This window comes from Lutjanus erythropterus, chromosome 13, assembly GCF_056507025.1.
Source record: "Lutjanus erythropterus isolate fLutEry1 chromosome 13, fLutEry1.hap2, whole genome shotgun sequence".
In the NCBI taxonomy this organism is placed as follows: Eukaryota; Metazoa; Chordata; class Actinopteri; order Lutjaniformes; family Lutjanidae; genus Lutjanus; species Lutjanus erythropterus.
Genome location: NC_139329.1, coordinates 34,245,663 through 34,271,462, shown reverse-complemented (window position 1 = coordinate 34,271,462; position 25,800 = coordinate 34,245,663). Strand labels below are relative to the sequence as shown.

Sequence of the window (25,800 nt, the reverse complement as noted above, 5' to 3'; positions counted from 1 at the left end):
TGGAAAAAGTATCACATCCTTAATATGAACTGCGTTATATTCAAAAATTATTTTTACACCATATTAAGCCTTTAAAGAGTTTGTTTCCGGTTTAATCTCAGTGGAGCAGCTCCATTAATCTGGGACAAGGACAGATAATTGTTTCTCCTCTTTTTGGATGCAAAGTGGAGTTAGTAATACTGATTGAGCGTCTGACAGCGATCTCAAAATGTCTGGAAAACAGAGCAAGCACTTCAGATGGACGCAGAAGATATTAGTGTTGATGCTAAAGAAAGTGCCACCTCTATAAGTACCTGTAGTGTCCTCAAACAGCTCTAGAAAAAGGAGATTAGAGGCTTAATTCTATGAATTGAAGTATGTCCTGTTTCATCACCCTTATCCTTGTATGTAATTGCATTTATGATGTTTATATTGACAGCAAATGGCTAGAAAAAGGCATTACAGATGCTCCTCTGCCGTGACGTCTTCATCTGTCACACGTGTAAAAACGAGGCAATTCTGAGTTGCTTTCAAGCCGCGCTCATGAGTACATTCACTGGGCAGCTGGAGCTGTCAAAGCAATGTTTTCAGTGCTGCTCTCATGGGCTTTGCCACTTACATAATAACCTGAATGAAATGTTAATGTCAGCAAAGTTGACAGCGCAATAAGGGAATTCTCCTCCGCCTGAACCAGCAGCGGAGGGGGGCGGGGGTGTGTGTGGGGGGGGGGGGGGAGTCAGACGAGACGACTGCAGATCTCCTGCAGGAGGTGAGAAGCTCTCGTCTGTCCTGGCATTTCAAAATAATCCACCTGTAAGGACTTTATCTCCCTCCCTGTGGCATTTCATGAACGTTGTCACAGGCCGGCAGAGACTCGGCTCCACGGTGCTGTTGCTCAACACAGGCACTTTCAGAGCCACAGCAGGAGGAGGAGGAGGAGGAGGAGGAGGAGGAGGAGGAGGAGGAGGAGGAGGAGGAGGAGCAGGGTGGGTCACCTCTTGAAGCTCTTTCAGGCTCGTGGACAGAGACCTCGGGGGCACTGCTGGTCTGGTCTGGTCTGGCTGAGGACATTCAGGCCTGTTTTAACATGTCAGCTGACTGCATTCAACCTATTTTCAGCTCCAACTGAAGTCTGGACAACAAACCCACTTTTGTTTGTTTGTTGCAGCTTTTCAGCTCAAAACTGAGTAACTGTGTCAAATTCACATGAAAGATACCTGAACTGGATTTATGCTCCAATACTCCTGTTCTGTGCCTTTAAACCATCATTTCCTGTACATTTTCCAGGCTATTTCTCCACTTTCACTATTTTAAAACACTTTATTCTGTAAAGCAATTTGGAACACAACGTCTTCCTGTTTTAAAGCCTACATATAGTCAGAAAAAAATCAAGTTGATTTCACTTTTTTTGCCCTATAATTAAAACTGACATGTTTTCACAAGATGCAATTAACAACAGCAAAAAAAAAAGAATTAAACTATTAAATGACAGTATAATCAATCAATCATTAAAGTAATGTTTCATGCACAAGTGACAGAAAATGCTGTCAAATATGGAGACTTCCTGCTTTTTTCTGTTTATCATCAAATTGAGAATATCTGAATATCTTTGGGTTTTGGACAAAAGACATTTAAAAACATCACCTTGGGCTTTAAGAAACTGGGATGAACATTTTTTGACTATCTTCTGACATTTTATAAAGGTAGCAGCCCTAAATTAAACATGACGAATACCTTCAGGCATCTTTACACCATGAATGCTTCATTATTCTTCTTCTCTGCCTTCAACCGTGCCATTATTTCACCTCATATCACCGTTTTCACCTCTTCATTTGCAGACTACAGTTTATCTTAATCTTGACCAGAGCTGCAACTAACAACTACTGTCATTGTCAGTTTATCTCTTATTATTTTAGAGAAGAATCAAGTAATTTAAAACTCACAAAACAGTAGAAGTGCATGCTTTGTCCCACAAACAAACAGAATATATCATGGACGACTACGCAAACCAGCAAATATTCACATTTAAGGAGCTGAAACATGTGAATTTTTGGCATTTTCACTTAAAATGACTCAAGGTGCAGATTAATTTTCTCTCCATTTACTGAATGATTACTTGACTCATCATTTCAGCTCAAACCTTGACAAAGTAAATTTGCAGGTATGTGACAAAATGGTGTGTTAATGGAATTAAAGGAGCTTCAGTCTCTTCTATAACTGATTTGTTTGTCTGTGGCTGTTTGTTGTGATCAACAGATAGATAGATAGATAGATAGATAGATAGATAGATAGATAGATAGATAGATAGATTCTGATTATTACATCACATCACAACCCAACACTTGAAGGCTCCAACTAGAACCATGAAGGGTTCTTTGGCTTGCCTCCACAGGGAACCCTTCTTGCTTCCACGTAGAAGCTTTTCTAAAGGTTCCACTTGGAAAATCCTTTCAGCAAGTTCTGCCTGGAACCCCAACATAAAGGGTTATACCTAAAACCACCTGCAAAAAGGTTTCACCCAGAGCCCCCTATGAGAGGTTCTACAAAGAACCCTTCCGTGGTGTAATCGTTCCACCCAGAGGGTTCAGTCCAGAATCTTTCCTCCTTCTGAAGGTGCTAACAAGAACCCATCCAGGTGGTCCTATCAAAACCCTTGTATATATTCCAGGGGTTTTATCTAGAACCCACACAGAAGGTTCAACCAAGAAACTTGGAATCTAAAAGACTTCTTGGTTGAACTTCCTGGGTTTGTACCAGATGAAACACCTGGAATATAAAGAATTTTATCCAGAACCCACCCAGGGGGTTCAATCAAGAACCCTGCTATATTTCCAGGGTTTTATCTAGAACCCACCCAGGGGTTCAACCAAGAATCTTTTTAAAAGATTCTGTTTTATAAAGAACAAACCCAAGATGCTCTACCAAGAACCCTTTTATCTTCCAAGTGTATTATCCAGATGCCACCCAGGGGTTCTACCAAGAACCCTTTTATATTCCAGGTGTTTTATCTGGAACAAACCCACGGAATTCATCCAAGAACCCTCTTATATTCCAGGGGTTTTATCTAGAACCAAACCAGTCCCCTTCTATATTATGGTGCAAAGAAGCCTTGACAAGGACCTCTTTCTTTGGGTTCTTCATGGAACCCATTGTCTTACAAAGACCCCATGATGAACCCTGTCTTTAAAAAGGCTTCTTTGAACCAGATGGTTCTGTGTGGATCCCTGGCCCTTCCAGACTGTACATTAACCTCCATCCACAGCTCCATCACCAGTGTTTCAGCGCTCACACAGCAGCTGAGGCTCGTTGAGTCCAGCTGTAATGAACCTCAGCTCCATCAGGCAGCAGCAGTGTGATGTAAGCAAGTCTCACACATGACGAAAAATGTCACAGGCGTCCGTCACAGCTCTCAGCACCGTGTAGCAGACACGAAACAAAGCGTTTACACCACCAACGTAAACAACACCGACCCATCCTCTGCGACAACCAGCACCGCTCTGGATGGGTCTCCTCTCATTTATATCAGTGAGTGCGTCACGTTCATTACCGCTGCTGCTGCTGCTGCTGCTGCACTGTGCCTGTCAGACTCAAAACTGCAGCCCAGATGTGGCGTCCAGCGTACACACATCTGTAACTGCACAGCACATTTACGCATTATGTAAGAAAACAGCGTGACATTTATCCGAGGCGGCGGCGGCGGCGGCAGCGGTGGCGATGAAGGGGGTGAGGTGAGGAGGGGAAGGAGAGGAGAGGAGAGGAGAGGGGAGGAGGGGAGAAGGCTTGGAGCCCTGGGTGCGTACAGAGGGTATTCTGACCATGTCGAGCCATTTCTATCATGATAATTCATGCTACGTGGTGTGATATTACATGTGAATGAGGAGCTGCAGCTGATGTTAACCTGACAGACGAGACGGAGGTCTGACATTCTCCACTCCCTGGTGCGTTTTACTGACAGTAACACCCAAATACTGTGTGGACCTGAAGGAGAAAATGAGGCTTACCTCCTCCTCCAGTGTGCCTTCAGTCAGCTGCTCCGCCAGAAACCCTCTTCTCTGACGAGGAAGAGCAGGCAAGCCGTGCGCCTCCTGTCCAAAAAACTCAGGCTGATTTTACCGCAGGGAAACGCTGTCGTGCGTAACAGTCCGCACCACGTATCCCGCCGCAAAAAAGCTCCAAATCTGCCGCAGATACCATCCAGTTTTCCGTGTCCTCTCTCCTCTCTGTCTGTCGTAGTCCTGAGAGCTTCTGTTTTGAGTCCTCCGTCCTCCCTCAGCTCCTGTCTGCTCCGCTCCGCTCTGCTCTCCTTTTTCTTCTCGTCTACAGCCGCTGCTGCTGCTGCTGCTGCCTGCCAGTCGTTCGTACCGTGCGTGTACTCGCGCTGCGCGTCCACGTGCCAGGGCCGTGGGGTGGGAGCTGTGTAGCAGTGTAATGGGTGGGTGGGATGATGGGAGGACCCTCCTGTGGAATAAAAACAACAACTGTTTTCAAGTGAAGAAATTTAGGATTGCTATTATTATTATTTTTTACCAGACAGAATATGAAGGGTTTGATAGCAGACAGACAGGCAGTGTCACTCAGCACATGACTGACATGATTGAGGGGTGTGGCCAAAAGTGTGGACACCCCCATCCCCAACACACACACACACACACACACACACACACACACACACACACACACACACACAAACACACACACACACACACACACACACACACACACAAAGACTGCTGGATGAACCAGGGAAATTACTACTTTAATTTTAAATGATTTAAAGTGTGTTACTGTGAGGTTTACTGGTGTTGAGATATTGCATATTTATTTATTTATTTATTTATTTGTTTATTCATCTTTTTATTTATTGCTGATTTAATAGGGGCGGATCCAATGTACATAAACCAGAAGTTCTCAATTTCTTTTTTTTCTCAGCCATGGACCCCTTACAAGATAGAAAATATACCTGGGACCCTCCTAATGTATGTTGTTTTGAATTATTTGACATGGCCTGCTAATAAATAAAAAATATTTTGTCAATTTTAGATATTTAAATTAAAGTATTGATTGTTGACCTATGACATCATATATTTTTGACCAAATACCACTATATCAATATGACAACACTGTAGGGATGATTGGTGCATTCACATAGTATCAAGGCAGTGATATCTGATAAATAATCATCACTAATGATTTGTAGCCTTGGGCATGTAGACAAACTGTTAGTGGTTTAAGATTGGCAGACTTACCAAAAAAAAACAAAGAGGCTAGACATCTGGCAAAATGTTGTAACAGGTCACATGGCTGTGTGGTGCAGACGGTGTTTTCTTTACCTGTAAACAGATGTAGGAAGTAACTAAGTACAAATACTTTTTACTTTTATTCCCAACATTTTAATACAGATATCTTCACTTTCTGCTTCTTATATTTTCAACACAGGCTCATTACTTTAGTTTTAATGTATTTGAGAGGAATTATTTATTATTTTTATTTTGCATCATTGCTGCTGTTCCAACATCAAGACTGTTTTCAACCTACATGAATGGAAAAATAATAATTAAATAGAAAAGACGATTTCTTGGTGTATCCATCAGTGCATATCACACAGGATAGACAGATGATGTGACAAGATAAAAAAAAAAATTATGTAACAGGCTGAAATACGAAAGGTTGGGATGACAACCGACAATGTCTGTCGAAAGACATAAGACAAAAAAACGACATGAAAGACATAACAGAATGAAAAGGACATAAGAAAACAGAACAGATTTATCAAGACAAAAAGACGTAACAAGACAAAAACAACATAAAATTTGTAACAAAACACAAAAAAGTAACAGAACTAAAAAGACATACCAAGACCAAACAGAAGCAAAAGACAATGCAAGACAAAAACAACATAAAAGACATAATAAGATGAAAAAGACATAACAAGACAAAAACAAATTACAAGACAACAAGATGAAACGAGACAAACACGGCTTACAAAAACTTGACAAGACAAAAAAGATGGAAAAGACATAAGATGAAAAAGGCGTAACAAAACAAAAACAACATAAAATGTGCAACAAAACAAAAGAGACGTAACAAGACGAAAAATTCCAAACATAACAAAACAGACATAGCAAGATGAAAAAGACAACAATATTAAAAAAAACGTAAAATATGTAACAAAAAAACATAACAAGATGAAACAGGCGGAGAAGGAGACTGAATAGCCGAGGAAAGGTGACGTTCAGTTATCTTCACATGGAAACAAACGATAGAAATGTCCTTCAGAGGGAATTTTTTAGTTTTATACTTTGAATACATACAGAGCCTGAACTTTTATCTTTTCACTTGAGGAAAGACGCTGAATCAGTGCTTCTACTTTCACCAGAGTCTTTTTTTTCTACTTGAGTAATGACTGTGTGTACTTTTGCCACCTCTGCTTGCAACTGTCAAACAGCATTAATATCTGTACGCCTGTAGTGTCTTCAAACTATATATTTAAAATATGTAAGGGGGGGGGGGGGGGGGGGGGTGTAGATACAGTAAGAAGTGTGTTTGACGTCGATTCAGTGTTGTTGTAGAAATGATGGAGTATTTCTGTGACTTAATGATAGGAATGAGTAACAGGTTCTTTCCTCTTTGAGACGTGTTGACAACAAGCTCCCAGTGAGTCAATACTCCCCTCACACAACACTCCTCCTTGTCAAAATGGATTTGTCAGTTGAAAGGTCAGTGTCATTTCATTTTTGTTATCACCGCAGGGGTGTTCGGTGAAATTCGACTCTTTTTGAGGTGCATAGAAATAACACACACAGTGGATCTTTTGGTGAATCTAATTAGAGAAGATTTAGCAGCAGATCTCAGATAAACCGCTCCAGGGCTGCTTACTCTTGACAGACAATACCTCTGCTGGCAGGGGATTGACACTCCTTACCTCAGAGTGTGTGTGAGGGAAGAAAACAGATCGCACACACTCCTGTGGCGGGTTTGAAAACATCCCACCTGTTTTTCACGGGATCGGTTTCCAGCCTGGTGACATATTTACCAGCCAGACATTTTGAAAAGGAAATCCTCCCTTCGGCCCTGAAAGCTGGAATCCAACTCCGCGCCGAGGGGCCCTCGGCGTGCACGTTCAGGCCGAGCGTCGGTGTCCAAAATGACAGGAGCTTCACATAAAATAACAGAGACAGTAGCTGAGGGCAGAGGGTGGGCTGATGGAGACAATAGACTGGAAAGGTTGAAATGGTGGGGAGTCATAGCCAGGAGGCCGACACGACTCTTCTGTCGACCAGAAAACGGAGATGGGATGAAAAAAACAAAAATCCTCAAAAACAAAGGAAGCAACAACAAAAGGGCCTCTGTATTTCAGACATTTCCTACATTTTTGTTACAGTAAAATTAGAATCCATGTGCATCAACTACTGGATTTATTTGTAAATTCATCTGATATAGAATAAAGATACTGCCAAATTTAAGGAGTTCATTCAGGAAATACACTTATTTGCTCAGAGTTAGATGAGAAGATTGATACGACTCTCTTATACAGTAAATATAAAGCTTTAGAGTTGCCACCCATCCTATATAACATGGGATCATCCTGCACTGAAAAACAATACAGAGTCGATACAGGATGCAGTTTGTCCCGTATTTCCATGCAAACCCTACTCTACTGCATAGTTTTCATATGCTTTGAATGACATGAAGAATAATAAAACTAAAATAGAAATATAAAATCAGAATGACAGGCAAGATGACTGTCGCTATGCCATTGTTGCCCTGGTTACAGAGACTTAGACTACAAGCGATCATGCCCAGAAGGGAAACTTTGATTTGCAAAGCTCTCACAGGATTTATACATCTTGCTTCATTGTGAAAAGGTTTGGGTTAAAACGATCACTTTTGCAAGATCTGACAGAGACAAAGTGTCCCTTATTTTGCCGCAATGAAAGAAGCAACCACATCTACCAACAGCAGCATAAAGACTGGAAACAGCCATCTTTGCTCCATCTAAAGATTACAAAACCTCACCAATTTCCAGTCTTTATGCTTAGAAGAAATAAAATAAAAGTTTTGTCATAATTTCAAAGACATCTGTTTGTGTTGCAGAGATAAATTAGCATGCAAACAGCTAACCCCGTCCTGTAATACCCTCAAGAGGTGATAGTCCAATAGTATAGCTCAAATCAATCAAGAAATTAGCAGGTGATATGAGGTGATATGTTGCCCCCTATTCTCACAGATTGCACAATTAACAGCCAGATATAAGAGCCCTCATTGGAGACCCGAAATAAAACATGAACAAGACATTATGAAGCTAATAATGTAAAATATTAAATATATATAAAAGTAATAAAAATATGACTGCAGAATAAAATGTTATATAATCATTAAGTTCATCAAACATTTGTGTAAAGTCAAACAAATTAAATTAATAACTGATTCAATATTTCTTAACCAAAATTTAATTTATGCTGGGAGCAAAAATATAGTAACACTTATTCAACAGTGTGCAACTAATTTGCGAATTACAGTCCAAAAAGAGTTAATTCTGAGACAGTTATTTGAGTTAGAGTTTAAAAACAGCTCTCCACAAAATATAACTGAGTAGGTAACTTAACAAATAAAATCCAAACAATATAACATTTTTATATTGTGTAAAATGTGGGGCGTTAAGGGCTGGCTACAGATCTGCTAATGACCATTTTGTTTTATGCCACTTTTCATGATAAAATAGTCTGAAAATACAGACAGGCAGCTCAGAGCCAGTCATGTGATCTGACCGAGCAAATACCAAAGTGGGCATGTGTTTCCATACATTGTGCCGTTTGAAACGCTGAACGCATCCGTGTGGACGTGTCTGCCGTATATTCTTGCTCGACGACGTTCTCACGCCCACCTGTCCTGACATGACACACCGTCTGATCCCATTCCCAGCCAGGATCCCGTGGACATCCCATCATTTCAACATTCCCAGCTAATTTTGATTGTGTCATGTTTTCCAAATGTTGTCTGATGCTGCTGATGATGATGTGGGTAGACTTTGTGACTCATCAAACCAAGAACAAAAATAGAACCAACTTACTGGGCGCAGTCTGTTTCTCTTCTTGGTAATGTGGGAATTAACACACATGGGCAAACGGATACTTTCCTGAATTCAAAACACCAAGTGGATAAAGTCAGTGACCCATGAAATGTTCCACATAGCACTAATAAAAAATAAAAAAAAAACATACTTGAGGCTTGTTTACAACATTTTAATGTCCATCGCTTCCCAACCCACACATACAAACCTATTACACAATGGTTGCTAATTAAATTTTATTGAAATAACATAATCAAGAACAAGAACTGCACATTTCTTTTCACGTCTCTTCTAAATGAAAGTTTGTGCAGAAGGACAAAAGGCAAACCCTGCAACACTAACAGTTAAACTGAGAACAAGACTTTTCTTTTTCTTTCTCCCTGTCAAAAGTCGGTCCATACTGATTGTATAAACTTTGCCAACCTGAATCTTGATATTGACAGTGACATTGTTTTTATCGAGCACTGAAAGATGTTCACATGAACATGATAGCTGTTGTCTGACAGAGGATTAATCAGTTATCAAATATGTTGTTTTTGCTTTAAATATGGTCCAACTTTTCACCATCCAACTTGTCAGATTCCCTAAATTTGACTTGTAACCTGTAACACAGCAGTAGGTGTACAACATTTGAGCTTCTCACCCTGAGTGTGACATCAGGGGAAAATGGCCGCTGTGTGATATGACGAATGCCTCTGTCTCCCCAGGAGGCCGCATCTCATTTGGGAAATGCAACAGAGGGGTGAAGTCATGCACCTTCCAGTCAACTCCATGAAACCTTACTTTGGAAAAATGTGAGCTGTCGTTTATGGTGAGAGAGTTTCACAAGTCAAGACAGTCACAGTTTGTTGCAGGTCTGTCGTGGTTTATCTTTGTGTGAAAACGCTCTGAGGACTATATCTCTTGTCTCGCACAATACATCACCAGCACAAATGTCACCGTCAGCTTACCTGAAGTGGTTTATCCACTGACTTCTTTGTTTTTGTCTTGGAAAGAGAAAAAACAAGCAAGAACCATCGCTCGTGTGTGAAGGGAGAACATCTCTTGTGCGACCACTGGGTGTGTGGTCTTTCTGTCTTCATAGTTCCATACTTGAACAGTCTGATGACAAACTGTGACTTTCTTGACCTGCTAAAATGATCTGTTAAATTGACAAACGTGTAATTCATGCCAAATTTCAAATGGGATAAAAAGATCATCGACTCATTGTCTACTGTTTGTATTTTTTCTGAAGTTAGGTTTCATGGTTTCATGTTGCATCAAATGTTTGGGTACTTTGACCTTCTGCAGAGGGTACAGGCAGGAAACTTTTCTGTTAAACTCATTTTCTTTACTTTGTGTAAGACTGGACACTAATAATGTTTGACAGTGTGACTGTGTGTGTAAATGTTTGGTTTATCTGCGGATCCGTGCCATCCTCCTCATAATGATTGGTGGGTGGCCACCCCGGCCTCCCATATTTCACCTGGGTGTCGGGTACGTTTTGCCACTACGTTGAGTTTTATAGAGGTCTATAAAAATCCCTGTGAGGCCGGCCTCCAGCTCTGGCAGCTAAATAATGATTGCAACAACATAAACTTCTTTAGTGATGCCAAACAATTAGAGGCCAGAGGAGAGATCAGGCATCAGTCAGCCATAAGCCCGTGTGTCAAAACAATATGGCTATTTGCTAAAAGAGATTACACTCTTAGAAATAAAAACACTAACTAGAACCATAAAGGGTTCATATGAGAACCCCTTTGGTTCTTGGTAGAGCCTTTTATAAAGGTTTATAAAGAGCCTTTCCACCCTGTGGGTGCTAACAAGAAACCACTCAGGGGGTTCTACAGAGAACCCTTTAACATTCCAAAGGTTTTATCCAGATTAAACCCACGGGTTCTTCCAAGAACCCCTTTATACTCCAAAGGGTATATCTGGAACCCATCCAGGGGGTGCTATCAAAAATACTTTCATAGTCCAAAGATTTTATCTAGAACATACCCAGGGAGTTCTACCAAGAACCCATTAATATTAGGGTTTTATCGAAAACCCACCCCTGGGGATCTACTGAGAACCCTTTAATATTATAGAGCTTTAATATTCCAAAGGTTTTATCTAGAACATAAGCAGGGTGTTCTACTGAGAATCCTTTTATACTCCAAAGGTTTACTGAAAACTATTTATCAGAGGTTTTATCTAGAACCCACCCCCGGGGTTCTGCAGAGAATCCTTTAATATTCCAAAGGTTTTTTTCAGAACATACCCTGGTTGTTCTACCAACATCCCTTTAATATACCAACAGCTTTGTCTAGAACATAACCAGTGGGTTCTACTGAGAGTCCTTTCGTACTCCAGGTTTTATCTAGGACCCACACAGGGGTTCTACCGAATAATCTTTAATATTCCAACAGTTTTATCAAGAACATACTCAGGAGTTCTACCGAGAATTTATTACGGTACAAAGAACCCATGACAAACCCTTGACGAAAAAATTCAAGGATTTCAACAAGCCTTGATGAACAGTTGTTCTAAATGTTTTCAGTTTTACAAAGAACCCTCATTCAACAAAGGGTTCTTCAGAAGAAAATGGCTCTGGCTGGAACCTGAGCCCTCCAGGAAGAACCTTTTTTGGAACCCTCATTTCTAAGAGTGCACTCCTGAGTAGAAAAGGTGTTTTAGGTTCAGCTCAAACGTTAAAACTGACGGTCTGCAGTGAGAACAACGTGAGGCCTGTGTCAGAGGGCCTTAAAAGATAAATACGGTGAAGGAGCTATAAACTCTGTCTTCAGGCAGATCCAGGAGGATCCCTGAGCCAGCTCCACGGCGGACACCGGGGCCAACAAAACAAATCAAAACACACTACACTCCTCATCTCTGAATAAACAGTGCGGTGTTATGGCTTGTTTATTGCGGTGCTGCAGCTGCAACTCTCCGCTCCCCTGAGCCAATCCTCGGAGAACAATGTGAGGATGTGATTATTTTTGATAATCTCAAGGTAAGCTGCCAGGCCGTGGCAACCCCCGACTGTATAACTGAGCGGAAAACCGCAAACAAGAAACAAAGAAGTCTGCCCTGCAGTGTTACGGTACTGTGACCGATGCACAAATCACTGACAGATTATTATCATGTGATTTCAGATGAAGACTCTTGAGAAAATGTGCATGTACAGGATTTGTAAAAACTAGTGTGACTTTGCTGACTACAGAGATGACTGTTTTCTTGTCATTAGTCACTAGAATCGTGTCTTGTTCCTGGTTTGATGTTGAATAAAATGTGAATAAACTTTGGAAAACACCTCTTCAGTTTCTGTAGCAACTCATTAATCATCTTAAAGCTACTACAAGGAACTTTCTGATTTTGTTTTCTGACTTTGTTTCATTTTGGAGGCCTCTGTGGACAAAAGCAGCGGCAAGTCATGTTAGAAAGATTGAAATGTATAGAATAATTTAAATGTCAGACTGTAACTCTGATAATTTGTGATTAATATTTTTATGATCAGTTAAGATGATATGAAGCACAAATCACAAATTCCTCGTTTATCTGGTTTCATCTGGTTTAAAACAGTTTAATCAGTGCAATAAACAAGTGAAAACACATTAATAATACTCTTGTATATTTTGCAAAAACAACTGAAAGCAGGAACTCTACATACATGATTTGATTGATTCATATGTTGGTCATATTATATATTATTACAACATTAATTTTTGGGATAAATAGGACAGGACTTGGGACAATGATAGCAGGAAAACATCAAGGATCAAAACTGACCACCTGACCAGAGAGGTCAGAGGTCAAAGGTCAGGGTCAGCTACAGAGCAGCACCCATTCAGATATATGTTCCACAGTGCTGATTTACTGCACTGACTGTAAATCAACTCTGTCCAGCAGCTTTGAGGAATTCAGCACTGAAACTGATTCTGTCTTTCATTACTCAGTTTTATAAAGTCATTTCCAGATAGTAGATGTACAGTGGGCTTCATCTTTACCACACAGTCAATGCAAGGAGGCCCCCTGGTGGTGAAAATGATTAATTACTGCCAAATAAAGTCCTGGACAGACTCCGGTTATTTATTAGGGTTGCAATGATTAATCGATTATTAAATTAATCATGAAGCATCTTCATAACCAGTTAATCAGTTTATGTAATTTTTAAGAAAAAAATCTCTTTTTTCAGCTTCTTAAATGTGAATATTTTCTGGTTTCTTTACTTCTCTATGATAGTAAACTGAAAATCTTTGCGTTGTGAGTAAAACATGACATTTGAGGACGTCATCTTGGGCTTTGGGAAACACTTTTTGACTTGATTTCAGCATTTTCTGACATTTTAAAACAAACAACTGTTAATCGATTATTTGCGAAAATAATCAACCATTTAATCAGCTATGAAAATAATTGTTAGCTCTTCACTACAATTCAGAGAAAAATATTGTACTTTTTATTCCACTACAATTTACTGAAAGTTTTAGTTTCTGATTACTTTGCAGAATTAAATTATTAATACAAAATATAAATCAACTAATAACTCATTATATATTTTTATAGGTTAATCTACCCAAAGTAAATTAAATAATTTAAGTAATTTACCAGCTGCAACATCAAAGTGATTAAAACATTAATGCAACACAAATGATATGTTTTAAATGTATTTCTAGCCGTATCGGGTATACAGAACGTCCTATACACCACTTCAATTAAGACCTATTGCAGTTCATTTCAAAGATGGAAATTCATTACCTATGTAAGTATTACTTATACTAGGTATTCATGTTTCCATTATCTCTCTCTACAGTGATTTTAGATGCTGATGTTTGTTTGTCAACATTAAAAAAATAAAAAATGAACGGACGCACCTAAATGTCGTTGACGCCGCGCCTTCTCGTTGCGTCATCAAAACGCGCCATACAGAAGCTCCGCAGCAGCAGCAGCTCTTTAAGCGGTAAGCGTTTTATATTTTACAAATTCAGATTACAGCTCTGTCTTATTTAACGCTAATGTCGTCTTTCTTATGTCGCTTCTTAAAGATCTACAAAATAAAACAACAGTTTTTACTCGCTCCGTGTGAAAACATCCGGCCCAGCGGAGGCTAAAATTTTGTTGATTCATCTCCATTTGTGTTAACAGTAAACTGGGCATCAGTCAAGCTAACACAGTTATCATTAGCCTAAATAATTCTGAGCTAATAAAGGAATTTACCAGACTCAATCAGCGTAGAGTACTAGTTAGTCATTGGCTGTTGTACTCGATAGACGTGTGCTGTTGTTAGTTTAGTCTCTTTCACTTTCACTGACACAACCAGCCGCAGATGACCAAGCATGTTTTTAATGTTCACCTGTTCAGCTCCAGTAAACTTCACTGTCTCCATTTAGACAATCAAATCAAACTTTTTATTTGTTTTCCACAGTGGCAGGCTTTGACTGCAGCCTTCAACATGGTGAGTAAAACTCTACAGCTCAGAGTCTGTTCATCAGTGAACGTCTTATTTATAGTAACATCACACCCTAATAGATTATCTTGAAATAACTCTTCAGAACTGAATCACTGTGAAATAGTATAGATTATAAACTAAAACTGTTCTATATTAATATATTAAGTTATTGTTACTAAAGATTTGTACATATTTACATGAGCCTGTGCTGTTTTATACTGTACTAAGCTGACAGAATGTCAGATCAGACTTGTAGCTAGGTGGAATAAAAGGATGTGAATATACCAAAATGAACCTGGACTCTAGAGGGTTGCTAAAGTTCATGATGTGCTGCTTAAATTATTTGTTTGCCTACTTTCTTGTGAGATAAAAAAAAAAAAGTTTGCTTCATTTTGAGCCACAGGAAAAAGCTCCAAAAAACAAGTGTAACAATTGTACGGGATTATGACCATATTTTCTAGTTGAAGGTGTTTGATATTTATAAGAGAAAGCTTTTTTTTGGTCCCTGTAGGAGCCCTAAAAATAATCTTAATCACTTGTGGCCGTGTGGTCTTTTTTCTTTTTCTTTTTTTTTTTTCTTTAAAGTTAAATAAGTTTGAATTAACTTTCAACTGTTTGCTGTTTTCTTTCAGTCCCGTCGATATGATTCTCGAACAACCATCTTCTCACCAGAGGGTAAGAGGTCTTGATTTATGTAAACAATGAGAGGCTCCATGTTGTTCAGTGTGTCAAGGCTCTGAGTTTCTTCCATCTGGTTTTTGTATTACTTCGCCCTCATCTTTTGAATAATCTTTAACCATCGGTATAACTTTCATTCGTTTAAGCCAGGGACAGGCATCTTGCGTTTTCAATTTGTGTCCTCATCCTGACAGCTCTGTTTTTCCTTTGCAGGGCGTCTGTATCAGGTTGAGTACGCCATGGAGGCCATCGGCCACGCCGGCACCTGCCTGGGAATTTTAGCCAATGACGGAGTGCTGCTGGCTGCTGAGAGGAGGAACATTCACAAGCTGCTGGATGAAGTGTTTTTCTCAGAGAAAATCTACAAGCTGAATGAGTGAGTTACTCCTGCCTCAGTGTTATTGTCTTTTTTTTAGTGGTATTGGTGTAGTTTGTGGAATTAAAAGTAGTCAGCTTGCATTGGTCTGTGATTGGCATAAACAGCTAGACTGGACTTTCAGCTATATATAGAAAAAAAAATCACTGTTTTTGCAATTATCCTACATTTTCCCACATTTCCTTGTAGAGACATGGCGTGCAGCGTGGCAGGGATCACATCAGATGCCAACGTGCTGACCAATGAGCTGAGGCTCATAGCACAGAGGTGAGTTTAAATTCTGCTGCAATCAAATGGTTCTAGTGGGACAAAATACACACATGAATATGAATGCGACGATGATCCGTGTCGCTGTCACAGGTACCTGCTGCAGTACCAGGAGCCAATCCCCTGCGAGCAGCTGGTCACAGCTTTGTGCGACATCAAACAGGCCTACACCCAGTTTGGAGGTACGATGTAGCACCACACACTTCTGTCTTAGCAAGAGACAAGTGTTTCATCTGCATGCAGCGTATACATCCTAATGAGACCAGCTGTTAGATCGTCTATACGGTGGCCAAACTGTGCCTGTTCATTGTTTTCAGTTGGACTGTTGGCTTACCTTTTCACTTTTTATTTTTTCTGTTGGTCTTCTGCTCATACATCATTGACTGACAACACACAACCACACATATGTAAACAAAGTAGTGTGTGCTGATAAATAGCTGCTTCATTTGCTTAGCTGGCAAGTTGCCCCTGGAGGTAGATCTCTATTCAGTTAGCTACAATAACTAATGCAGGATATACATTTCTGTACTTTGGGCTGAACTGAAGCATTTGAAAGAATTTATGATAAAGGTATATGTAATTAGGAAAACTGCATGAGGCTGCTGGACCACATAGTATAAATACATAACATATAAAATACATTGTTTTGCAGCAGTGAAGTTTCCTGAAACCTTATGATTAAGGTGGAAATCATATCTTATCATATCATATCTTATCTTATCATGACCTGTAGTCACAAGTGAGAGGAAAAACAGAAAAATACATTAATGAAGCATCTTTACCAACTTTCACTTTGGACTGCTTAGCCTTTGTATTTTCTAACCAGGTGGTGTTGAATAGTCTGTACTTTAAATTATTGTGGAGGACTGTCTTTCTACTCTGAGCTACCAGTCTGATCTGGGACATTTTTCAGCTGAGTCAGTGTTATAAAAACTGTGTGTGTTCTCACAGGAAAGCGTCCCTTTGGAGTCTCTCTGCTCTACATGGGCTGGGATAAACACTATGGCTTCCAGCTCTACCAGAGTGACCCCAGTGGAAACTACGGAGGCTGGAAGGCCACCTGCATCGGAAACAACAGCGCTGTAAGTCTCACAGGAGGACTTCAAAGCTCCTGTCCAAGAATTACAGTTTTTTAAAATGGGTTCCTCAGTTTATCGGGATCCTCCAGGTCTTCCTGGGGTCCAACAGATAAACACAAGTTTGCAAAAAATTGTATACATTGCATATGTTTAGCAACAAACAACATAAAACATGTAGTGTTTGTTCAGGCAGTTAATTGTGCTTTGTAGTTTTTGCTTTTTTTTTTAGTTTACTGTGGTGGCTATATCTTCAGAAACTCTGCCTTCTGACTGTATTTCCTTATTTTCTCTCATTATTTTGCTGCACTCCAGACACTTTACCAACCAAAAACAAAAGTATTTGACATTCTGGCTTCTTTCTGCTGTGTTTATGAACATTTCGGACAAATCGTACCGATTCTAGTGGCTCTGTTGTTTGTTTTAATGACGTGATTTTGCAAAGAGTTCCATCCTGCGCTGCATCTGTAAATTACCGTATATTATATAGTCTGTCTATAAAAAGAAAATATGTGTGGAATCAGAATTTTTGTATTTAAATGCTGTCTTAAGACAAAAGTGAGGGAATTATAAAACTGCTATTCCACTCAGTGACACTGGGGGGCGCAGCTTCACAGTTTTTTAAACCCAGCATCCATGAAAAGGACTGGACGCTCACAATAAACAGACATGCCGTGGCCTACTTAGTGCTGACTCTTGGGGCAGCTAATTGTGTAAGTCCTGATTCATGGTGGCTTTACTAATCTCAGTGGGCAACACACAGAGCATTGTGGGTAACAGGCCTGCCTCAGAGCATTGTGTCAACACTTTTGTTCAAGAAACCTCATGGTACCTGAGTGCATGCACTTTCAGTTTGGGTGTCTCCAGTGAGCAAACACACACCTGATCCTGACAGTGCTGGTGTTGTGCTCCGGCACAGAGAGACGGACGGGAGCAGAGATCAGATTTATCAGCTGATAACAGACTGAGAGGAGAAAATAAACTGAGCTGCAAACACAGCGTTCATAATCGAAAACAGATGTGAAGGCCATTTTGCACGTCTTCCGCTGTAAATTCTGCAGCACTAAAAAGAAGGATGGTGTTTTGGGACTTTGCTGCAATTAGAGTGATTTTTACTTTGTGTTTGTTTCTCCCTTGTAGGCAGCTGTCTCCATGCTGAAGCAGGACTTCAAGGAGGGAGAGATGACACTTTCCGCAGCCCTCGCTCTTGCCATTAAAGTTCTCAATAAAACCATGGACGTCAGCAAGCTGTCTGCAGAGAAAGGTGCAGATATGAGTAGTTGCATGGAGAGATTGTTAATCTCTACTACTTACGACACTTTTCTCTCTACAGCATTTCACTCAAAGTTTAGCTAAGCATTCACGTGACAGTTTCTACATTCAATGCAGTGATTTTGGCCGGTATCGGACTGATACTGATACCAAGTATCGGATCAGCCCATCTCTACTCTGTTAGCCTCTGTCAAGGCTTACTACATTGTGTATCACCGTGTCTGATTCACAGGATTCATCGCACAGTGATATTTGCTCAGAACTTACAACACTAAGAGGATCCTGTTCGTTACAGTCATTATTAATAACAGTCACCTTCTGAATCTAAAGGCCACCTTTTGTTTTCAGTGTGGTTTCATTTGTTTACCTTAAGTATACAGCACATGATAACATGGGCGAGTCCACACAAGGCTCAGCGAGACTTTATTACACCTGGTCGACCTGTTCTGTGACAGATCAGGTGACAAACCACGCGATAACATCTGTTTTTCCACGTGCATCTAACTGAAATACACGTTTAAAATGAATTCAGATATCGCTAGAAAGTCACTTTATAAGTTCTGTTCCAGCAGCAGGTTCTTTACTGTCCGTCTGTGTCTTTCAGTGGAGATCGCCACTCTGACCCGCGAGAATGGCAAGACCTGCATCAAGGTGCTGAAGCTGAAGGAAGTCGAGGAGCTGATCAAGAAGCACGAAGCCGAGGAGGCCAAAGCCGAGAAAGACAAGAAAGAGAAGGAGCAGAAAGAGAAGGACAAGTAGTCGTGCTGCTCCAATTTTTTTTTTTTTTTTCAGTTTTGTGTGTGAGAAGGAATGTGAGCTTGTGAGTGTGGATGTAAAAACTGAGTCTTCAGGTTTGTTTGCATTTGTGTTGTTTCTTAAAATAAATCCAGGTGATGAATTATCGACTCTTGATGTTTTTTTCTTCATCTGTTTGGTTGTAAAAAAAAAAGATCAAAATGTTTTTTATTCATGATTAAAACAAGAATTATTTATAACTTTTCAGTCTAAAAATATCTCAGAGCGATTGAACTAAACTGGGCAATAACAGTGAGTCTGTTCCAGCCCTCTTCAGAGGTTTAAAAGTTATTCATCCCTTCCATTACTTTAATGATGTATGTGAAATCAATACAGGATTAGAGCTAAATGTGTTTGTTCAGTCTGTTGTAGGACAGAGCAGATGGTCTTAATGTATTCTGCAGGAATTGTGTCATGCATACTGTTATGAAATAAGACGGCTCGATTACACAACGATTAATATCTTCACCTTTGAAAGGAATGCTGGGTGTTTTCCAGTCGGTTGTAAAACAGGAAGTTGGTTTTAGTTTAGTTTACTGTTTACTGTATCCACCACTTATCTGACTGTATCAATACTATATTCATAACCACATAACTTATCAATTAATGACAACAATTGTAGTTCTAACATGAAAGGACCTTCCACGACCAGAAGACTCATCAACACAATCAAACTCTTCAAACTGACAAGAAGTTAAACAACAAAAATCACAGTTTCTACATCATAGAAAGTCTAAATTATGAGGCAAAAAGGCATAATTATGAGGTTAAAAATTCTACATTATAAGATTAAAAAGAAATGAGATAAGTAATCATAATGATGACATGAAATTATGAGAAGTCAAAACTGAAAAATCTTTAAAAAAAAAAAATCACAATTATGACTTAATCAAAATTGTGAGATAAAAAAGTCATAATATTTATATAATATTTCTTTTACTTTTTGTCACATAATTTCAACTTTTTTCAATCTCATAATTATAACCGCCCTCAGGGATATTTTTTTGTTTTACTGGCAGAAAGTAGCTGGGTAATAAGAGAGATGTTCAGGACAGTGGTGCCAATTTCAGCATCACTGTCTTTACAGAGATTTATAGTGAGTTTCAGTCAACGTATTTAAAGATGGACGACATGACGGCTCTCCGAAAGTGAAGTGAAAACATCTCAGTGGCCCCTGGTGGTTGGCTGCAGTACAGGTCATAAATTCAGCCCCCTCCATGTTTGCAGATGGGACATGAGCCAAAGAAAAAAAAATCACGAGTGAAAGCTGCTGAACAGTTACTAAATATGGTGAGATTATTTAACTGCTGTGTCTGAGGTCAAGAATAAACTTTGATTCTCAACTTTTAAGGCAACATGGATGAGAGGTGCGTAGAAAAAAAACATACATCTCCATCAGCTGATAAAGAGCATGTGATATGATCAAAAGCTGCTGGAAATGGAGCTGACAATTTTGTCAGCAGGAGTTATATCAGGACATGTTATGAGATAATACAGAGCAAAAGCAGAGAAAAGTGGGTTTTCATTCGAGAACATTACATCTGATCTGCTCTTCAGGCTCCAGCGCGGCCCGCAGCAGTGTTAAGTCCCTTTAGAGGGGATTAGCTATTGACTGGACGGTTTTAACTCCGCTAAACGGATGCTGGAAACCGAGATGCGAGTGCATACATAGGCAGTTTCTGAGAAATGGCGTGCTGTGAGAGAGCGACTTATCAGCCTCAATCTGAGGTGAGTTTATATAAAGTCAACATAAGATTAAGGCCAGAGGGGGACTATCAGCCTCTTGTCTTTTAGTCCAGGAGATTAGTGATACAGTTTGAATGCCCGACTTCAGATTTTCAATGCACCGTTGTGACATGATGTAAGCAGAGGCATTTACGTAAGGGCCCCACACAGCAGGGGGCCCCTCAGACAGAAAGATTAATTCATCCTGCAGGGGCCCAGAGACACTTTTAACAGGTGACAGCTGTTTGTTGCACTCCTGCTGGTCACATATTAACACTAACTCTGGGAATTTCCCACTCTGTCTTGATGTGTAGAGTTTCATTTAAGCTTGTGAGGTGTTGTTGTCTTTCGTTGTTGATGACAAAGCCCTGGATTGATAGCAATTAGAGATATACGGTGGCCCTGAAGTGCAAAACACTACGACACTGCAGGAAACACATTTTAAATAAGAAAAAAGTAGAACAAATGACAATATTTTAGAAAACTGAAGGAATAATAAAACAGTTTTTGACCATTAATAGCTCTATGGAGCAATGTTTTTATGAGTGGGTCCCCATTTTATTGTGTGCCTGGACGCTGGTTTCCTGCTATGCTGCAGACCCAAAGTGGTCACACTAATGCTTAATTTGCACAAGGTGACAAAGTTTCTAGACATTTCCAGTTCAGTGATAATATGACTTTAAAATATTCAGTGTCTTTATCTTAAAAGTGGGGACAATTCTGGTTTTATGTATTTTGACTAAGCTAACTGTGGTGCCAGTTTACTCAAAAATTGTTTAAAATTTATGATACATTTGGATGGAAACAGCTTTTGATTGTTAAGCAGAAAAACTGCAGGACACCTTTAATAATGTTGTGTTTTCTGTTTTGTAAATGTCTTTCGTTCATTGGCGCCTCAGGGCGTCTGCACTGCTGGTTAAAGCTGAGACTGAATGGTTTCCCTCCTTCAGGCAGAGAAAACAAAAGGTTTAAATGAGTTTGCTGCTGTATTAGAGACGCCGATATAGCACAGCTGAGTCCATCCTGGCCTGGTCACTGAAAATAGATCTCTAGATCAACTGACTGGGGAGGTTGCAGTCTTTGGCGTGAAGCCAGCGGTGAGCTGTAATGTGCTGTGAGCTGAGCTGGGTGGAGATTAACGCCTGAGTCAGCGATCGCCTGGAGCACAGCTTCCCACAACTACTGTTCCTGAAAACAAAAAAAACCCAGTTTCATTTCCTGAAATTTGCTTCATCATCGTTGCTCCACTTCGACATTCTATTATTTTCTCTCAGTCCTGTGTCGTGTTTCTACAACTGTAATTATTTTAAGTTTTAGATGCTTGGTTTGCTTCCTGTGTTGTTCCCTCTGCATGTTTACAGCCTCCGTCTTCAAAAAACACAACAAACTAGTTTAAAGGAACAGTTCACCCCCAAATCAAAATGCATACACTATAAAAACAAAAGTTGAGAAAGCCCATGCAAGGCAACTGGCTTCATTGCATGTTTTCATTCATCTCCAAATTTAGAAATAACATTTTTCCACTGGCCTGTAGTGCTGTTTATCCATCTAGATTTTTTTGGTGTGAGTTGCAGAGTTTTGGAGATATCTGCTGTACAGATGTCTGTCTTCTCTCCATTCAAATACTCAGTATTTCTTCCTGCAGTAAAATCTACCAGAACTGCATTGCTTAAAAAAATAAGGGAACACTTAAATCACAGTATAACAACAAGTCAATTAAACTTCTGGGATATTGATCTGTCTGTGGAGAGGTCAATAACCGGGAGATTAGAGAAGAAGCCGAACAACGCCGCCTGGGGAATTTCACACCAGGAAATACTTTAGGGAACTTTGAAAACTGTTCAGAAAGTAGATAGTAAAACACACAGGGTCACTACTGATGAAAAGGCAGAGACGTGTTGCTGTAATTAAAGCAAAGGTTTTATTTGTAGTAATGATCAAAATAATCAAAGCAATTAAAAAGGAGGGACTGGAGCTGCTGGAAAGAAAGAACGAGATTAACAGAATGTGGTGGATACAATCACTAAAAAAAGGCCTCAAAATAAAGTGAATATTACAAAATATAAAACTCAGTCCAACAGAAACAAAACTAAAGAACTAAGGAAACTAAGCAGAGGCCACTTGCTGAGAGGAAGACGACACTGAGGAGTGTACAGGGGTGCTACCACTACTCACTACAGGTGTGCACGGCAAACATCACCGCAATCCTCACAACAAAAATGGTGCAGTCTATATGGTGTCCCAGTGCATTTACTCACATGCAAAAGTGAGTGAACGTCACCACGGGTACCTAGCCTCCTAACAACATGGCTCTCTGCTTCTGAAAGAGGGAGGACTTACACAAAATAATCAAAAACAAACAAGTACCCCAGTTGAATTAACAGAAATCCCAACATCAAAATAGTTCAAGCCTGGATCATAACACAATGGGGCAAACTACGGCAAAATAAAGGGGGAACTAATGGTTAAATGGCAAAAGGGCAAAATACATAAACTACTGGGTAATGAAATGGGCAAAACAATAAGTAAACAAATTGGTAAACTGAAGGTGAACTAAAGGGCAAAACAGCAAGGGGTTAAAAGAGCAGGTGGACAACCTCTGGCATGGGGCTCTAACCAAATGCAGGTTTGCAGGAGGACAGCCAACACATCACAACTGGGGCAAATGCCAAGAACAGCCACTGCAGGGTCAGAGCCGGAGGCAGAAAGGGGAGAACAGAGGCCAACAGGTGCCATATATTGCCCGGCCCTGATTAGAGGATTGGCCAGGGGAGGAGTCAGGCCAAGGCTGCGTTCACTCACAGCACACATTCACCTGCACTACAGGGACTGTTCCCATCACACGTCCAGTTATAAAACACAAGCGATTGTGAATCAGTGTCACCTGCTTCGGTGCCAATGAAAATTACAACAGGTGGACACACGAGAGACAACAGCAGGACAGGCCTCAAAAACAGGATGGTTTTTCAGGAGATGGCCACATACTATTTCTTTCTCCTTATCCTTCCTGACTGATTTTTCTCTAGTTTTGCAAGATTAAGTGTTCCCTTAATTTTTTGGAGCAGTGTGCTTCAAAATCTACCAGAATTACTTTATTTTCTACTAGAAAGAAAACACTACAGGCCAGAGAAAAAATGTATTTTTGATTTGGGGTGAACTATCCCTTTAAGTCAAAGTCAAGCTCTTACGTTTTGACATAATTTACTTTTGTTCTTTAGATAAATCAAAAAATTCTGTGTTTAAATAATCGTTCACAGTGAGCTGTGAACCCGATTTGTCATTGGTCGGGTGTCTGAAAATTAAATTAACCATTTATTCACTTTTACTCCAATTAATCTACTAAATTTTTGCAATATATTTTTTGGTTTCTAAAACACAAAGAAACTTTTTTTTCAGTTCAAATGCAGTATATTTCTATAGCACATTTTTAAAACAACAGGAGCTGACCAAAGTGCTTCACAAACATAAGAAAAACAGGGAAATATGAAGTGAACCGTCCCTTTAATGGTTTGTTAGCACCGTTTTCATTCTTATGGAAATAAACAACCATGATTTGTTTTAACATGTATTAAAGACACAAAGCAAGTTTCTATCATTTGTGTTTTCATCAAACTACACAACAGAGAGATCTAAAGAGTTTTAACTCTCGAACAGCTGCACACATGCAATTCCTACATAAAGCTCCTTTAAATTAATGAGAAACGATGAGTTGATTCCACTAAATTCCTGTATGAGGTTTTCAGAGTACGTATTTTTAATTTTGGGTTCAACTGTCCCTTTAAGTATTTTACTTTTTTGTCTTTGTTTTAACATGGACAGTGCACAGCTGACCAGTAGTCCCTGGGCAGGAAACAGAGAAATAACATCTATATTAAAGAAAAACCTAATAATATAAAAACACAATTACAAGATGACATGAAAACACACCACATACCCCAAAACTGTCCAGGAAAAAAACAAAGACACTCCAGTTTAGATAACAAGTTTTATTGTTTTTCCCCCCAAGACAAAAATTTCCAGAGTATACAAGTGTGGATTGTCATTGAACAGTTTCTATCTAAGTCACTGAGAACAAAAAATAAATCCCTAAGCTATCACAGTAAACATTTGAGAAATATACATACATAAAAATATACCTCTGAGAAAAATTCATATATTGACATTTCCTAACAGCTTATAGTCAGGGCTCAATCAGTAGCAACGAAGACTCGTATGATCTGAACACATGCAGAAGAAAAAAGGCGCCCACCCCATCCCAACACCAACGCGGAACAGACTAATATCATCGTGTTTCTCTGAGGTGTTACAGGTAGTATGGCTGGCATGGGGAATGTAGGTTAATATTGCTTTACATACCAGGTTTAAATTTCGAAAGCGAGGTGATTTTGAATCGACAGCATGTTTTACAGACAGAATGGATTCTTTGGCGTTTTGTTCAGAGTACTAAAAACCACAAAACTTAAAATGAAAAACAAACCAAAAAAAAAACCCTGCACAGGATTCATCCTGCGTTTTTACTCTAATTGCATATACGGTAATCACCTGAAGTGCTCCTGTTGTACCCCTACGATGAGATCATTACCTCACGTAACATGTCTCTGATTCTGCATGGGATGAAAAAAAAAATGGACACATTCCTCGATAAGACTCATGAGTAAAAAATATTGAACATTGCACTCTCCTCTTTAGGCACAAAAAGCCTCGTTTCAAATCGAGCTTTCAGCTGGTGTGAGATAGTTCTGATGACTCAACGGGGCCCAATGAAGCTTCACGAGCCCCAGTTTGAGCCTCTCTGGTACTCAAGTCACAACGTATTGCAGTGATCTTTGAAAAAACTAAATGTTTTGAAGTAGAGCTGCAACAACAAGTCAAGTAATTAACTGACTGATTGAAATAAAATTAGTTGCCAAATATTTCGATCAGTGATTCATAGTTTCAGTCATTTTTCCCTCTCTAAGTCCTGCGTCTTTTAGAACTTCCTTTGTTTTTGTTTCCTGTACCACACTAAGCGCTAGACTTTTTGAAGATGGTTAAGATGTTAATAAGGGACTCGCAGAAGCAACACCATGTCACATCTTAAGTCAGCTAATGCTAAAAAAGCTAGCTAGAAAATATATCAGTTGCCAGCTAGCTAGTTTGCTAATGTGTGCTAAAA

General features: G+C 39.7%; 1 protein-coding gene and 1 pseudogene across 2 annotated transcripts in view; one reads left to right on the top strand and one right to left on the bottom strand.

The window, feature by feature from the left end:
- LOC146316972 (unconventional myosin-IXAb pseudogene) overlaps nucleotides 1-4,328 on the bottom strand; it is a 70,301-nt pseudogene extending 65,973 nt beyond the window's left edge. The window contains exon 1 of the transcript XR_014771751.1: nucleotides 3,981-4,328. The product of XR_014771751.1 is annotated as an unconventional myosin-IXAb pseudogene (transcript). The remainder of the gene's footprint in view (nucleotides 1-3,980) is intronic.
- Nucleotides 4,329-13,881: 9,553 nt separating this feature from the next.
- On the top strand, nucleotides 13,882-19,028 carry psma4 (proteasome 20S subunit alpha 4). Its single transcript, XM_084734502.1, has 9 exons — nucleotides 13,882-13,967; nucleotides 14,433-14,462; nucleotides 15,089-15,131; nucleotides 15,348-15,510; nucleotides 15,700-15,777; nucleotides 15,871-15,959; nucleotides 16,729-16,859; nucleotides 17,994-18,117; nucleotides 18,730-19,028. Exons 2-9 carry the CDS (start codon nucleotides 14,460-14,462, stop codon nucleotides 18,882-18,884), a joined length of 786 nt encoding a protein of 261 aa, XP_084590628.1. The 5' UTR covers nucleotides 13,882-13,967; nucleotides 14,433-14,459; the 3' UTR covers nucleotides 18,885-19,028.
- Nucleotides 19,029-25,800: the final 6,772 nt, after the last annotated feature.

Bases quoted from the DNA above. Each gene is read 5' to 3' on its own strand.
- psma4 (XM_084734502.1), top strand. The intron at 15,778-15,870 runs GTGAGTTTAAAT...TCGCTGTCACAG, and splicing joins CTGAGGCTCATAGCACAGAG to GTACCTGCTGCAGTACCAGG. The intron at 16,860-17,993 runs GTAAGTCTCACA...TCTCCCTTGTAG, and splicing joins GCATCGGAAACAACAGCGCT to GCAGCTGTCTCCATGCTGAA.